At 38.2% G+C, this 13,962-nt stretch overlaps 1 protein-coding gene across 3 annotated transcripts in view; it reads left to right on the forward strand.

The window, feature by feature from the left end:
* The first annotated feature begins 1,942 nt into the window (after nt 1-1,942).
* cblb (Cbl proto-oncogene B, E3 ubiquitin protein ligase) overlaps nt 1,943-13,962 on the forward strand; it is a 130,976-nt gene continuing 118,956 nt past the window's right edge. Inside the window, exons 1-4 of one of the 3 annotated variants that reach the window (XM_084941607.1) lie at nt 1,944-2,070; nt 3,445-3,530; nt 4,138-4,308; nt 5,913-6,163. In XM_084941607.1, coding sequence (XP_084797733.1) covers nt 4,141-4,308; nt 5,913-6,163 — 419 coding nt within the window. In that variant the 5' untranslated portion in view covers nt 1,944-2,070; nt 3,445-3,530; nt 4,138-4,140. Of the gene's footprint in view, nt 2,071-3,269; nt 3,531-4,137; nt 4,309-5,912; nt 6,164-13,962 lie in introns of those variants that run through there. The other 2 variants (XM_084941608.1, XM_084941606.1) reach the window with 2 other exon arrangements.

Consider the following 13,962-nt stretch of genomic DNA (forward strand, 5'->3'; position numbering starts at 1 on the left):
GTGGGGCTGAAGGTATGGCTCGCAGGTCATGGACATTCTCCACTTAATGCCCCAAAACATAAGAAACTTGTCTGCTGTAGGGCCAGTACAGTGTCAGTGCTGGCACCTTGTAAGCCATTGTCTTACAAGGTGCCAGCAGTAGAGATAGATGTGTTCAAGCCTTTCATCTCCAGAGGTTTTCCTTCACTGACTGGAAGTGAGGTGGATATGGGCAGAAATCTGTGCCATCAGAAACTGAATTTGAATAAGTTAAATTCGAATTTAAATTGCTCAGATTGAATGTGACTTGTAACTTGAATAAATGCTTTTAAAAACTGAATATGAATTAGCCTAATTTGAAATTCAATTTATTGGTTTGAAAATGATCATCACTAAACCGAAATTGAATGTTATAGTTTAAAAATGAATTCATTTGCTTGTATTTTATCCTTTAAAATTTAGCTCTCGAATAATTTCAGATTCACTTAACACACGTTAAATACAATATTACATTTGGATCACTTTTTATTATTGCTGTAATAAACCTTTTGCACTTTTTCCTCGAGTCTGCACTTCAGTCCGTTCAGTCCACCATGACACTGTCCATGTTACTAGTTCATTTCAGCCTCACTTTAACAGGGTAGGATCCAGGGTAACAGGATCCTCATGCTACTTGGTGTTACCTTGAGGCTCAATCATGTCTCTCTACCTCACTTTCACCATTATTATTTTCATCCCTTCCTGTTTCCCTGTGACAATATACAGATAACCCTGTTGCAATTCCCTGTCTAAAAATATGGTATCAAATCCGGCCACACCTTAATTCTGTCTCTGCCTCTGCTCTGGCCCCAATGTGTAACAATCATCTCTTTCCCCCATCTCCTTTGGAATCTTCCTTCCATATATGTGCAAGAAATGGTATAAAATGTTTTTTAAATCATTTTTTCAAAGACAACACTTTTAGTGATATGTCTTATTTGTATGATTTGCCCTCATTTCATTTATTCCGCTATTTTCAAATAAGATACTGTGCAGCCTCTATTTTCCCAGTTTCCAAATCAGCCCCCCAAGCATTCATGGAAGGACTTATTTTAATTGAAACCTCACAGTAAGATCTCATATTAAGAATATATACTTTCATTATTGCATTGGGCAATTACTCAACCAAAAATATCACTTCCAGTTGGGAATAGGAACTGTGTCCTAAGTTTGGGGAAGATTACTGGGACACTGCCACTCCGCTTTTTAACTCCAGCCGATAGGCCCATTTCTCACACCCATAAACATAAACTTCTCTTTACTCTTTTTTATACTGCTGACACTTTATTCACTCTTAGTCACTTATAGTTATTTATTCACTTATTTAGTCTCTCTAATTTTAAAACTGTGTATATACTGTGTATTCTAAGTATTTTTTTTATCTCATTTTTATTGTCTGTTTATGCCCTGTCCTTATCTTTAAGGTCATGATGCTCTGTTGTCTCTTAATTGCCCCTTGGGGATAAATAAAGTCTCTCTGTTAAGCACTTAGGTATACCGCTGGTTTTTAAATGTGCTCTATAAATAAAGATTGTTGTTGTTGTCGTCTCTGATCTGATCTAAAAGTAGTTGACAGAATCCATACCTCATCCTCATGTGCAAGACTTACCCTTACCAGTTTAAGACAGTATACAGATTGCACTTGTCAAAATTAAGACTATATAAAATTTATGCTGTAATCATCAATCTCACATTTATTACATTTTATTTTTGCATAATATTTTCCCTGTGTTATGCTTGCTGACAGATGCTATTTGTAGTATTAATAATTAAAAGCACTGCCATAGGCAATGAATAAGGAAAAAGGGATAGCAGTTAGAGTTGGTGCGATTTGCTTCTCCAGGGCAGACCTGCCAGTTGCTGCCAATATATGACACTGTTAATTAAACATTGTTAAAATTTATTAGCGTGCAATGGTCTTTTTACGTTGTTAACACCGGTTAACACAACTTCCCGGAAGCAGCGCCAGCTGGAACTCTCCCGAGGACGGTGGCGGTGAAAGAATAGCAGCGCTATCCTCGTAGGACACCGAGGACAGCGTTAATCCGAACGGTGAGGTCCGCCGCCTTAACGGTAAATTTGAAGGTCCCATTAATGCTCGCAAAACGATTACCGACCTATCATTTTTACCACCAGCAACCGATTCTCTAACTTCCAGAGAACTTCCTTACACGACGCAACGGTCGGGGAACTGAGTGGGTGGGTGTGTGGGGGGTTGGGGGGCTGCAGATGGTTTCCTTGTTTGCTGGGAAGATCCGTGGTTCGATCATCAGAATAAAGACAACGTCCTCAGTGGTTGTATCAGGAAGAACATCAGCCATCAAGATCTAACAAATCACAGCGGAGTTATGTGTAAATGCTGTAATCACTACTACACAACTTCAATAACACGTTTATTTGAGGGCGCACACTTGTCACACCCAAGCACTCTTGTCACTTCCGGTATAACACTGCTCGTTCCGACTGAGAGGAGTGGGAGCGGCCCTCATGTCACGTTGTGGTTGTAGCAAGATTCCAGAACAAGGCTAAAACGATGCAGGAACTTAGACTACTGTACCTCTAAAATAAAAGCACAGACTTTACGCTATGAGTTGCGTTTGTGTGACGCAAAAAAGACAGGATGAATGTAGCCAGCAACCGAAAGCAAAAAGACAATTAAAAAAAAAGGCAAAAGTTAAACAAAACACATTTGTGCTGGGAGATTTACATATCTTGTGTTGAATGTAAGATATGTCAAATTCAATTTTGCAATATTTATAAAGGAATAGAGTCTTCATAGCTCTGAGATGGGCCTGGGAGGTCGAGTGCTATGCTATGCACTATTTTAGTTTTTCATAAGACTACATCCTGATTAACCATGTTGCCACTTGAAACGATAATCATAAATTAATCAAGAGATATAGTTCTGTGATCTATTATTTTAAGTGTTAATAATATGGGCTACAGTGTCTAATTCTTATATTGACCAAAATAAAAGGAAAGAAGTCGACAAAATTATTTTTAAATAATCTCTAACAGTCCTATCTTTGATTACAACAGACAGTGATGACATAATCACCTTAAATTCATCTTGTCGTTGGCCGTCATCTTTGTCCAACTGGTCTATTAAAAGAGCATGATTGTTGGGTGTTAATTTTAATTAAAAAGAAAATCGAAAACAAGCTGACCACGGAGCTGAAAATCTAGATGTAAATGATTTCATCAATCGTCACTTTATTTTGAAATGTTCCACTGGAAGTATAATGTTTAGAGCATTTAACTTCACACCTATTTTGCTGTACAAAACGTATTGTGCCTCGGGTTTATACAGCTCCTCCGGCTACTCCTAGGGAGTTGCTCTTATTTGACAATTATAAATTTTGAGGATTTATAGTGAAATAACAGAACTATATAGGCTGGATACTTTTCATGCCCATTTTTTTTCAGCTTTGGACTCTGGGATAGTTCTTGTTTTTGTGTTGGATGTGGACCGAATTCAGTAGGGATCCCAGCAGACATTCCCCTGTGATTTGGTAAGTTAGGATTTTGTTCCCCTCCAACATCCGTCTATATAAGTGTAAGAATCTTGTGTGACCTCAGTCACAGTCGCTTAAAACGAAAAATCTGCCTCCCGGAAACAGTGGTTATATGGTAACTTACGTTCATAACAGGTAGTTCATGAAAACCAGAAAAACGAATAAGTTAACATACGACAAGATCACTGCACACAAAGTAAAAACTTGATCCTTAATCAAACCACAAAGGAAGAGGACGGAATATAATAGGCAGCTTATTTTGTGCAGCTTAATTTTGCAGTTAAAGTTCTGGATGTGTAAATCAGGTGACATGCACTCATCAGGAAAGACACTAAAACCTATATTGCAGGGGTTTAACTGACAAGTCCAGGACCAAGGAGAAGTTTGGGGGGGAAAAACTAAGAAGAAGCTCGGTATAATAAACATCTTATATAGGCTGTGCATATTCTCTCATCATTCTCTCTGTCTGAAAGCATATTAATGAAAAAATAACAACTGTAACTGTTTTTGCTGATTTTTTTTTCTATTAGAAATTTACTTTTTTTTTCTCAAATGTTTTCATGTCATTTAATGTTTTGATAGTACAAATTCTGTGTGATTGTAGGAAATGGCAACTGCTCTCAGTAGTCGATATCCTGGTGGACGTGGACCAAATAGAAGTAAGGGGCGAATTTTAGGCATCATTGATGCCATCCAGGATGCAGTGGGGCCACCCAAACAAGCAGTTGCTGACCGGAGGACTGTAGAAAAAACTTGGAAGCTCATGGATAAAGTTGTAAGTCTTGAGAAATGACCTTGGCCATCAGTGTTTCTAAAGTGATATGCAGTGCCTTTTGACATCCAAACATGGTATATATTATGTTATCCAAGAAGTTCAATTTTGTTCCCATCTGACCCGACTGTATCCTCACAGACTTGTCTAAATGTTGTTCAGCAAACTTTAAAGGCACTTCAACATGCTTTTTCTTCAGCAATGGAGTCTTGGATCATGAGCATCCATACAGGCCATGGCAGTTGAGATTATTACTTAATATCTTCTTTAAAACACTTGTACCTGCTGATTCCAAGTCTTTCTGTACCTCTTCACAAATGGTCCTTGGCTCTTGGACAACTCTTCTGATAGTTGTTTTCACTCCTCTGAATTATAGCCCAAACAGTGCTCACTGGAACCTTCAATAGTTTAGAAATTCTTCTGTAAACAATGCCATCATTGTGTTTCTTGCAACAATAAAGTTCCATAGGTCTTGAGAGCACTCAGTGGTTTACCCATCACAAGATATTTCTTGTGTGAAACCGTGGTAATGAGACAGCTTTTAATAGGGCATCAGTTGGGACTGAACCATCAGTCTATCTATCCATCTGTCCAATTTCTTCCACTTATCCATGTGGTCAGCAGCCTAAGCAGAGAAGCCCAGATATCCCTCTCCCTAGAACCACCTCCTCTAGCTTGTCTGGGGGAACATTAAGGCAGTTGAGAGATATAATCTCTCCAGCGTGTCCTGGGTCTGCTACAGGGCCTAGATGCTCTACTCTCAGCTTCTCCCGGATTGTCTATCTCCTCACCCTATCACTAAGGGAGAGTCCAGCCACCCTTCAGAGAAAGTTCATTTCTGCTGGTTGTGTCCGCAATCTTGTTTTTTCAGTCACCCCCCAGAGCTCGTGACCATTGGTGAAGGTAGGGATGTAGATCGACCACTAAATCAAGAGCTCAATTTTCACACTCAGCTCCCTTTTGACCATGACGGCATCACTGCTGCCACAGTACCAATCCACCTGTTGCTTTCCCATTCTCCTCTCCCCTCACTTGTGAACAAGCCACCAAATGATGAAACCAAATGAACCACATCCTCTGCAAAAAGCAGAGATGAGTGGAGACCACTTAAGTGGAAACCTTCCCTTACTTAGCTACACCTAGAAATTTTGTCCATAAAACAGCTCAAGCAGTTGATATCAATTTGCATTAATTGGCAGGATTGCTTTCTAATTACTGATAGAGTTTAGCTGGTGTCAGGCTTTCCATGTATTTTTGCACCTCCCTTTCTTCATGTGTTCAATACTTTTTCCCTGTGTTGTTTATCATTATTACACACAACTTAATTAAGAGACATCTGTGGTTTGATTTCTTTGCATATGTGGGTTTACTGACATCTGGTGAGAATTTCATCTCAATAGAACCTTTAGAACTACATTTATTTACAAAAGTCCTTATCAAAATCCGTCATATACATACCTGAGTTACATAATGAAACTAATATATGCATAATATTGTTCCTGTTGTTCCTCTCATGCTGCCAAAACGGCTCAGGTAGAGTGGCAGGAGAAAATTTGATGTGCATTGAGAAAACATTGATTTTTCATTTATTGATTCCTTTGCAACAGGTGCGGCTCTGCCAAAATCCCAGACTCCAACTGAAAAACAGTCCACCATACATCCTGGATATTTTACCTGATGCCTACCAACACCTGCGGGTCATACTAGGCAAATATGAAGAGAACCAGATGATCATACAGCTTAGTGAGAATGATTACTTTAAAATCTACATTGATAGCCTTATGAAGAAATCCAAACGAGCTATCCGGCTCTTCAAAGAGGGAAGAGAGAGGATGTACGAGGAGCAGTCACAGGACAGGTATGACGACGGGATATTTCCTGGCTTTTGTGTTTTATGTTAACACAGGTTTTCTTGGTTTTCTCTGGAAGACTGCTTTAAGAGAAGTAGCTATCCTATGATGTCTCTCAGACAGAATAGGAACAATAATAATTAACAGTTTTGTTTCAGATTTAAAAATTACAAGCTATTTGGAGGTACACTCTGTTCTGGCCACTTAATTCCAAAGCTATATATATTCGTGTACATTTGGGCTAGACATGCACAGTAGATGCTCCTTGATGCCCTCAGATGTCAGTTTCCTTTTTGAATACTGTACGAGACAGTGCTCTCTTTTTGTTTTACTCATGATAACCATAGTCACAGAGACAACATGACTTACTTACTTACATGTCTTACCATTCACCTTTAAATGTTATTTAAATAACATTTTCTTAAAATCTTAATAGCTCAGTTTTCCAGCCTCTTACAACCAACTCATATGTGTCACACTTGCAATTACAACTGTGAAAGTCAAAAGTTTCCATAAGTACTTCAACACACCAACTCCTGCTCTTTGTCTTAACGCTCAATATTAAGTTGCAGGTTGATTCATCTGAAAAATATGTTGGAATGATCTTGACAACTTTAAGTTGTTTTTTTTTTAATCTCAGCCACATCGTGATGATAGATATTTGTAACTGTACATGGCTGGTTAGACAGCTGAAATACTGTGATAGCAGAATGAAGATGATTCTCTGTGAGAACTTTACCCATTGCAGAGTTACAGGAAGAACACTTCACATTCTTTCCATGGTCCGAGTTGCAAAGTAGTCATATAATCCAAAAAGTAACTATGCAGAGAGTCTCTGCTGCAATTTCATCTGTTTTCAAGGTGCACTACTTCACTGTACTCTGCAGTCCATATTGGAGCTTAATAAAACACACATATATTAAATTTTTTTTTACTGATTTTCTTACTTTATTCTTTTTTACTGATGTCCAGACAGCCCTTCTGACTGGCTTTCTTCCCAAACTATCTAAGGATAAATGCCACTACACATCTTGCGCATTGCAAAGATTTGATATGAAATTCTGATTTTTTTCAAATGCAAGCCTGTCATGTAACATATACAGAAGGCCCAGCCAGATGGTGTATTCAATTCCAGAAACTTCTTGCTATGAGTCAACAGGTATAAAAACTAAATGATTTATGTCATTTAAAAACTGTTTTTGCAATAGGTAATTTAAATGTGTAAGGCTCCAGTAATTCTCAGGAGCCCTTTCTGATAGCTATGTGCAGAGCTTCAGAGGGAAAATCCCCACACACTTTACATCCGCTTCATATATTTCCTTTTTATCTCAGCTGAAGAAGCATCCAGCACCCTTTTTGATCTGTATGTGTGAAACTCTTTCTCTTTTTTTTTCTTACTTTTATTCTCTTATTGCCTCTGATTGTATAGGCTTAATTTATTGCAGTAAAACACAGTGTTTACTATAAACACTATATGTTGCTGTTGCAATATGGTAAAGAAGAAACCATAGAAACATATATTTCACGTGTGAAGATTTATAAATGTCATATCTGAATCACCTGACAAATTATTTAGCTATTTAGTACATTCTTGGTAGTTACATGATGTTGTATGAGTCAGTATTTCTAGACTTTTAACATAGCTGTTTTCATTTGCATAAAGCAAAGAGTCATGCGGTGTGTGTGGGTTCGTGATGATTCCTTCTGCTTCAATGAAGTCTAAAAGAACAGTTGAACCAGTTGCAGGGTTTGATTTCTGTGTTAATCAAATTGATTTCCGGTTATATCAAATAGTTTTTGCTGTTACAACATGAGGTTGAGCTTTTACATTATATGCATATGTTGCAGGATGCCTGTTAAACCAGACTAAGGGAGAAGTGTTCCAGCAGTTTTTCCCATAGTTGAATTTTGGAACCTATACCAGTGATTATTAGGGAGAAAGTACATCCTGATATTTACATATCAGCAAATATTTTTCAAAATATTTTCACAAATACTATACATAGATGTTAAAGATGTGAAACTGGAAAATGATAGGGGCATTATTCATCAACTCTTCTCAATGTTCTCAAGTGGATGTTCTGCTGACACACTGAAAGAATGGCAAACAGTTTCAAAATTACATGCATCCTTTTTTGCTGTCTAGCAATGACTCTTTTAACATAAGAAACTCAATTTCACTAGCATACAATGTTTAAATAGACCCTAGCTAGAACAGTGTGAAAAAATATGTAGTTGTAAATATATAGTCCGAGTTTATTCATACATCTTTTTATTCATATCGTGGGAAAGTAGACTCTTAAACATACAGGCAAGAGGCTCTCTTTCATCCTACAAAAGACTGAGAGACAGGGTGACTGTGTGTCTTTGCTTATGTCTGTTTGAGTAATTGTGTTTTAAACTGGAGAAGTACGTTCAAGCACACATCTGTGAATGTTATGTGAAGAAGAGCATTTCTAAACGTTTAAGAACGATCTGCAGTCTCTTTTGTATTAAATTTGAGCCTCTCATTAGAAACAGACTCATGGCTGTTTTATTTAATTGAGCAAGTTAACCTCTTCCTTTTCAATTTTTTACTTTCTAGTACAAATCTTTGACACCATAGTACTTTAGTGACTCTCTCTATTTGTCCTGCCCATTGGCAGTTAATGCCCAAAGCAGATGATGTCATTCTTAAGCAAGGGTAAACCCTTTTTAGAAAAGAGCCCATCAAACAGCGTAAAATGACACTGACAAACATGAGCGGTTTCATAATTCAATGCTGCAAATGATAAATTTATTATATAAAATGTCATTTGCTAAAACTGAGCCGTAAAACAAAGTTGCAGTAAATTAGCTCTGCTAAAAAAGATTTTTTTCCTGATCTTGCTGAAGGTTGCTTCAACTTATGCTGAAACAACTTTTTTTCTTCTGTGATCCTCATTTGATAGTTCACATACTACACCACATACTTTTGTACTCTCATAGACATTTTTATGTAGCCTATATTTCTGTGACATTTTATACCAGAATAGTTAAGGTGTTAAGATTATTAAAATCTCAAAAGAGCATTAGCAAGGACTGTTTATAGTTTTAGCATATGACCACTCAGCAAACTGCCAAGAAAAATTTTTATTTAATAGGAAGGGAAGTGATCCTCTCCAAAAATAGGCTTAGCATGGGGCAGTTATCTTCTGTGGCTAGTTGAGAGTTGAGGGTAAAGAAAAGAGAGAATAAAAGTATAGACGGAAAAGAAAAGCATAGTCCATTTTTCTTTGTTTAATTTGATATTCACTGTATCAGTTATTTCTTTTAATTTGTTCATGAGAATGGGCATACTTTTACAGTACTGTGCAAAAGTTTTAGGCAGGTGTAAAAAAATGCTGTAAACAAAGAATGCTTTCAGAAATGGAAGTGTTAATCATTTATTTTTATCAATCAACAAAATGCAGTGAATGAACAAAAGAGAAATCTAAATCAAATCAATATTTGGTGTGACCACCCTTTGCCTTCTTCTAGGTACAGTTGCACACAGTTTTTGAAGGAACTCGGCTGGCAGGTTGTTCCAAAAATCTTGGAGAACTAACCACAGATCTTCTGTGGATGTAGGCTTCCTAACATCCGTTTGTCTTTTCATGTAATCTCTGACACCATCGATGATGTTAAAATCAGGGCTCTGTGGGGGCCATACTATCACTTCCAGGGCTTCTTGTTCTTCTTTACGCTGAAGATAGTTCTTAATGGCTTCGACTGTATGTTTGGGATCATTGTCCTGCTGCAGAAAAAATTTGGGGCCAATCATACACTTCCCTGATGGTATTGCATGATGGAGAAATATCTGCCTGTATTTCTCAGCATTGAGAACACCATTAATCCTGACCAAATCTCCAACTCCATTTGCAGAAATGCATCCCAAACGTTCAAGGAACCTCCACCATGCTTCACTGTTGCCTGCAGACACTCATTATTGCACCGCTCTCCAGCCCTTCAACAAACAAACTGCCTTCTGCTACAGCCAAATATTTCTAATTTTGACTCATCAGTCCAGAGCACCTACTGCCATTTTTCTGCACCCCCAGTTCCTATGTTTACGTGCATACTTGAGTCACTTGGCCTTGTTTCTACGTCAAAGGCATGGCTTTTTGGCTGCAACTCTTCCATAAAGACCACTTCTGGCCAGACTTCTCCAGACATTAGATGGAATGTCCCACTGGTTTCTGCCAGTTCTGAGCTTATGGCACTGCTGGACATCTTCTGATTTCAAAGGGTAATAAGCACTGCTGCAGTAAGTTTCCTTGACCGACCACTTGTGTCTATGATACTTTACATTGCCCGTTTCTTTATGCCTCTTCAAAAGAGCTTGAACAGCACATCTTGAAACCCCAGTCTGCTTTGAAATCTTTGTCTGGGAGAGACCTTGCTGTTGCAGCATAACTACCTTGTGCCTTGTTGCTGTGCTCAATCTTGCCATGACATGAAACTGTCTTTCACAACCTCAACTTGGTAGCAGAGTTTGGCCTACAAAATCCCTGACTTTGTGCAAGTGTACTATAAGAACTAATGCTTGTTTGAAGGCTAAAGGCAGTAACACCAAATATTGATTTGATTTAAACTTTTGTTCACTCACTTTGCATTTTGTAAATTGATAAAAATAAACAAACATTACAACAATCATATATTCCTGAAAGCATTCTTTGTTTACTGAATTTTTTCACACCTGCCTAAAACCTTTTGCACAGTACTGTATTTCTGCAACTAACATGTATAGGCTTGATCTGGAATGTACTTCTGCAGAAGGATTTTTATTACGCTTGTTGATGTGTCATAGTGAGCAGTCCTTTGAACTGATGATGTCACATGTTCCCATGGAAGGTCTGAGCCTGAGTAAGCTTCCACAAAGTAGAACCTGGGTAGGAATAAGTCTCAGCATAAATGTATGTGTGTTTGTGAGAGTACATACATACAAAGGACTGGAAAGCTAGTTTGAGAGGTTTACTCACTGCCTTCTGACTAAGGGTTTATATCAATGTGCTTTGACCTGCAGTATTATGCCCCCACCCTTCAAACACACATGAAGAAAAAAGAACAGCCCCTCCACTGTTGGATCAAAGCTTGGATTGAGTCATTTGGGTCCAAAGGGCCCATTTATTTCTTTTGTCCACATCCCCCAGCTGTAAATGGGAAATGTAGCCTTTAAATGGTGCCTTTCTACTCTACTGGAGCACTCAAAGTGCTTTATACACCGTGCTTCATTCACCCATTGACACAGGCACTTTTCTAAGTGCTGGCCTAACAGTCATATACATTCACACTCCAGTGAATTGAGCAACTTGCACAAGGATACTTTGGAAACCAGGGATTGAACCACCAACCTTCAAATTGTGAATTAGCTCTACCTCCTGTTCTACATCCAGTTCTACTTCATGAGTTATATGTCTGTGAAGGTTGGCAGTCATCCAGCTCATTGTAGTCTTAGCTTAGAAAGAAAAGCATGTGGACTTCTTTAAGTTTCCTTGAGGTAAAACATCTTCGAGGAAACTTAAAGAACTCCAGACGCTTTCTTTCCAAGCTTCTGCGGGACACTCAGCTATGAGCATTGAGGTACATGAGAGACAGGGGCTGTGGCAGACAAGCTTTAAACTGCAGCATCTTCAAAGCTTTTAACCATAGCAATGCTTGCTTGTGACTGGTATTGACTAGGGGTCACTGCCGAACGGATGCGACCGGGGGACACCATAGTGACTGGTATTGACTGGGGGTCACTACCGAACAGATGTGACCGGAGGATACTGTAGAGACTGGTATTGACTGAGGGTCACTACCGAACATATGCAACCAGGGAACACTGTAGTGACTGGTACTGACTGGGGATCACTACCGAACGGATGCGACCGGGGGACACTGTAATGACTGGTATTGACTGGGGGGCTCTACTGAACGGATGCAGCTGGGGGACAGTGTGAAGGAAATGGTCGAGGAAATCTCTCCCCAAAAGTGTGCTGTCAAACCCAGCATTGGCCCTACAATGCCAGACCACGTTTTCCAGTTGATCGCTCTACCCTTTAACATCCAGACTTTATAATCATAGTTATCATCAACCACAGACAACCCTTAATTGCAGAAAAGAGAATGCTTTTTATTAATAAATCTATAAAAATCTTCCTTACATCACCCTTTTAATAGAATACTGTTCCCAGTATGATAGGAAATGTTACTATTATGAATTGATAATAATAGCTTTCATCATCATTCATAAGAGCCTAAAAATGATTCAAATGAAGCTTTTGAATACCAGTACATGATGTTGGAGAAATGGTAATACATTTATCCAGGATGAAAGTAAATACTCAAGACTGAATATTGAATACAGCACAACTGTATGGTCCTTACCATATTACTGTTAATGAACAATTCATTTATTATTTAGGGACTTCTGTTATAGTGACCCTGACATTTAAAGCAAGTCTACAATGTCATAGTGAGTTAGAGGAAGCCGTTTGTGATGGAGACAAATTGTTGAGATGGCAGGAAGCCAGTAGAAATTGAGATAGTGAGCAGTTGAGCAGCTGGAGTGCACTTGTCAGCACAACAGTGTGATAGCAACTGTGTAAGCAAATTTGTGACTTTGCTGTATTTTATTTATGGGGAATCTGAAATTGATCTTTTTAATTAACATGTTGAAAAGCTGTTTAGTATGATTTCATTTATGTGTTGCTTATAACAGAACAATCAAAAAATTACATAAGTCAGCCAGCAGTTTCTGGCCATGCTACCCTAGACACGCTGAATAAATTAGCCCTAATGAATAGGCTGCCTTTCATTGCCAGCTTGTCAGATGAGGCAGATTACAGACTGATAGCACAGATCATGGCAAGGACACATGAGAGACTGACCATATATCTGTCTTGTACTTTGCACTGAGCATTAAAGTGGGGTGATGCTGTAAGCAGGGAGAAAATTTACATCCAAAAAATGTATCCAAATACATTATATAGCGCAGAATACATGCTGCTTTTTCTGTTTGTTTGGGGGTACTTAAGAGCAGACCCCTCCTCCACAAGGATGTGTGGTCTTTTCCTTTGCATCCCAATGAGAAGTTATTTTGGTTGGCCCTTGGTTGATTAGAGGCCTAATGGTAACCAAAGAAGCATGAAATTACTTTTTTTCAGTGCAGGCATACACACAAGCACACTCACATGCTCATACACATGCAGACCAACTGAAGTGGAATGCTACCACAGAATACTGATGCTCACCTTTCCCACTTTAACCTAATATTACCCAAATACTTTATTCCATTTCCAAGGAAATGGAGAAAGGCAGTAGATGGGCAAACATTCCAAAATTAAATCAGAAATAAAGAAAAAGTTGAAAAATATTATGAATAATTGTAAAATTATTGTATAATTTATCAAATTGACTACAGCTCTGATTGACGTTTAACTGTTCATGGCAACTGATTTCTTAGTCAACTAAACAAAGAAAAACACTAAACTGTGGTTAAATATGACAAATTAACATCCAAAAAGTGTGATGCAGCGTATGAGTGATGCACGTTGTGCATAACGGATTTGCAGTGTTTCTGAACATGGCTGAATAACATAACAACAGTTTATCATCATTTACCATGAGTGGGCATCAATTAAAATGATAGCAATTAGATAAAAAGAGCCCCAATATGTGTAGTGTTTTATGTCCACTTTAAAGTACTAATGCAATCACAACACAAATCCTGGTTATCTATTTCTATAAGGGGATTCCAATTAATATTTGCATGTTGTGTTTACATTACAGTTAATAGATGATGTGTTTGTCATCTGACCCATTT

This window comes from Perissodus microlepis, chromosome 10, assembly GCF_051167445.1.
Source record: "Perissodus microlepis isolate ML-2025 ecotype Zambia chromosome 10, ASM5116744v1, whole genome shotgun sequence".
Lineage (NCBI taxonomy): Eukaryota > Metazoa > Chordata > Actinopteri > Cichliformes > Cichlidae > Perissodus > Perissodus microlepis.